Source organism: Sinocyclocheilus anshuiensis, unplaced genomic scaffold, assembly GCF_001515605.1.
Source record: "Sinocyclocheilus anshuiensis isolate Anshui unplaced genomic scaffold, SAMN03320099.WGS_v1.1 scaffold1065, whole genome shotgun sequence".
Taxonomy (NCBI): domain Eukaryota; kingdom Metazoa; phylum Chordata; class Actinopteri; order Cypriniformes; family Cyprinidae; genus Sinocyclocheilus; species Sinocyclocheilus anshuiensis.
This window is the reverse complement of record NW_015555804.1, coordinates 168341-171040: the sequence shown is the minus strand read 5'-3', so window position 1 is coordinate 171040 and position 2700 is coordinate 168341. Positions and strand designations below refer to the sequence as shown.

At 32.2% G+C, this 2700-nt stretch overlaps 1 protein-coding gene across 5 annotated transcripts in view; it reads right to left on the bottom strand.

Annotated features, from left to right (window-relative positions):
- Positions 1-1585: 1585 nt before the first annotated feature.
- Positions 1586-2700, bottom strand: part of LOC107674982 (paired box protein Pax-6-like) — a 19503-nt gene continuing 18388 nt past the window's right edge. For all 5 annotated transcript variants that reach the window (XM_016469157.1, XM_016469156.1, XM_016469161.1 and 2 more), the window contains one exon: positions 1586-2446. In XM_016469157.1, the coding sequence (XP_016324643.1) occupies positions 2361-2446 (86 nt within the window). In that variant the 3' untranslated portion in view covers positions 1586-2360. The remainder of the gene's footprint in view (positions 2447-2700) is intronic.

Here is a 2700-nt window from a genome sequence, read left to right as displayed (position 1 = left end):
TTGTGAGGTGGATGGATTATCTCGGCAAAGGAGAAGTGCTCACTAACACAGATTTAGACAGATTTGTTAACAATATTTGAGAGAAATAGGCCTTTTGTGTACATAGAAAAAGTCTTAGATCTTTGAGTTCAGCTCATGAAAAATGGGGGCAAAAACAAAAGTGTTGCGTTTATAATTTTGTTCAGTGTATATATATATATATATATATATATACATTATGCTTTGTATATTACATATTTGATATATTTTACAATTGATTTGTTGAATGGTTGAATTTTGCAACAGCTTAAACTATTAATATATATTGTTTGCAGCTGGAATACAGTTCATAGATGCTTCATTCATCCAATACTCCTCAAATCCCGCACCATATTATATAATGAATTACCTACAATTAAATCTGATGGTACATTTTTTTGCTAACGTTAACAGTGCCATCTCATGATTTCAACAGTTTGAAGTTCTCTTCGTTTCTTTTTGTTGTCTTTAACATCAGCATAAATTTGCAATCCTAACTTCCACTCAGATCTTAATTACATCAATACAGGAAAACTTGACAAAAGATGATTGCCATTTCAATTTAGTTATACAGGGTAGTTATACGCAAATTATTTACATTTTCCTGTCTACTGTATCATTTTGTCTTTTTAGTTGTTTTTGTTGACGTGCCTAATGTTGGTTGTATTTTGTGTACGTGACGCACAGGCCAATCGCAGTCACACATACCTTACCGTTCTCCTGTAAGGATTCTTCTCTACATTTCCCTCCCTGCTGGGTCTCTCGAGGGGGCAAAATCACATTTTTTACCCTGCAATCATTCCTTACACTTACCGGTAAGATAAATCTATTGCTTTTTTTATGCTTTTGATTTCTTCTTTAGAATAAACAGTTGCTTGAGTTCTTTTTGTTTGCTACTTTTCACATTATATCCGTAGCGTGGTGTTTTGAACATAACATTGGCCCAAACGTTTCTCGAATACATGCCGATAGTGTTCATACAGCTGTGAATGACTTTTCTAACTATGGAACCCCACTTTTTTGTTTTTCATTCCTTTATGAAACAATTTAACTTAAATGGTACAACATTATTAACATGCAGATTATTTAAAAGTGAACAGGCTTATGGAAATATCACATATATGAGTTTCAAGTTTCTTCTGAATGGAAATGTAATATCTTGAATGCAGACTTTTAATTATGGTAAATACATATATTTTCAATCATGTCTTTGGAGATAAAGAAGCTGAAATGGCCTTTTAAGACATTTGTTATTCATTTAATTTTTCTTTTACTATTAATTCTTCTTCTTTTTTCTTTTTTTTTGAGAACATTCTGCTTAAGATTAAACATTTAAAAACAAATGAATTAATAATGATTAAAAAAGGATGTATGAGATTGGATGAAATTAAATAGTTGATTGCTCATTGTTTCCAACTGTGAATTTTATCATGAAAGGGGGAGCAAAATACAAATACTGATGAATGTTATAAATAATACCCCATTCTTATTGTCAGCTACATTAATGTTAGTTATGTTTAAAAAGTGCCCTTCAGTGAAAAGCATGTATTGAATATTCAGAGAATTATAAAATGAAATTAATTTTATTATAGAAATTGTTCTGCGAGACTTCTAGGGAAGACAAATACTTACATTTTGACATAAACAAAACTGAATTATACCGAAGACACAATCTACCGTTTTAAACTACCAAACATTTTCCTCCTCCAGTTCAGCAGTCACCATGTTCAACAAATAGCTTACAAGCTTTGGAAAACTAATTCTGGATTGGCTTCCTTTGAACTCTGTTGCTTTTTTTTTGTCTTGAAATGATACAGAGATCGTTTGTTTCTACAGGTCCACATTTGAAACAGAAATGGGCAGTTCTTGATATCAGCTGATGAAGAAAAAAGAATGAAGAATAAGCCTGCACAAATGATCTTCCTCTTCACCGATGCAAGACCAACTTGGTTTGACAGTCCATCCACGGTTGTTCCATTTTTTTTTCTTCTTTTTTTTTTTGTCATAACATACAATTGGCCATTACATGTACAAATACATCAAAATGACATATGTTGGAAACTGAAAAGCAGAGATTTTTTTCCATTTTACGATATAATACCGGGCACTTTACAGAAGTCTGTTCTCTTTTATTCTTCAAGTCTTTGTGTCCAAAGAATGATAGAGAAGTGGCACTATCCCAGTACAAAAAGGTCCTTTAGAGTCTCCTCTTTTCCTTCCATAGTAAAATACTGCTGAACAGCCCTGCCTTGTAGCTGAAAGACGTCAGGAGGTGAAGGAGCTCATCTCTCTTTTCCTCTCCTCTGTTTTCTTTTTCTTTTTTCTTCTCGTTTGTCTTGTTCTCACTGTAGTCTGGGCCAGTACTGGGACATGTCTGGTTCACTGCCTGGCACTTGGACTGGTACAGAAACTCCAGGCGAGATTAGACCTGTAGCACGGGGGAAAAATGCAGAAATATTTAGGTCATTCAGAGCATTTTTCAACAACAAAAAAAACATATATACAGTATATATATATATTATATATAATAAATAAAATTATGAAAGTAAATAAAAATAAATTAAATGTTAAAAATATAAATACATTAAAATATAAATACATTTCAGACAAAGTTAAGTTTTTTTGTCACTTTTTTGTCACGTGACTTCAGAGCTTCAAAAAATGGCATACAAATTTTAATAA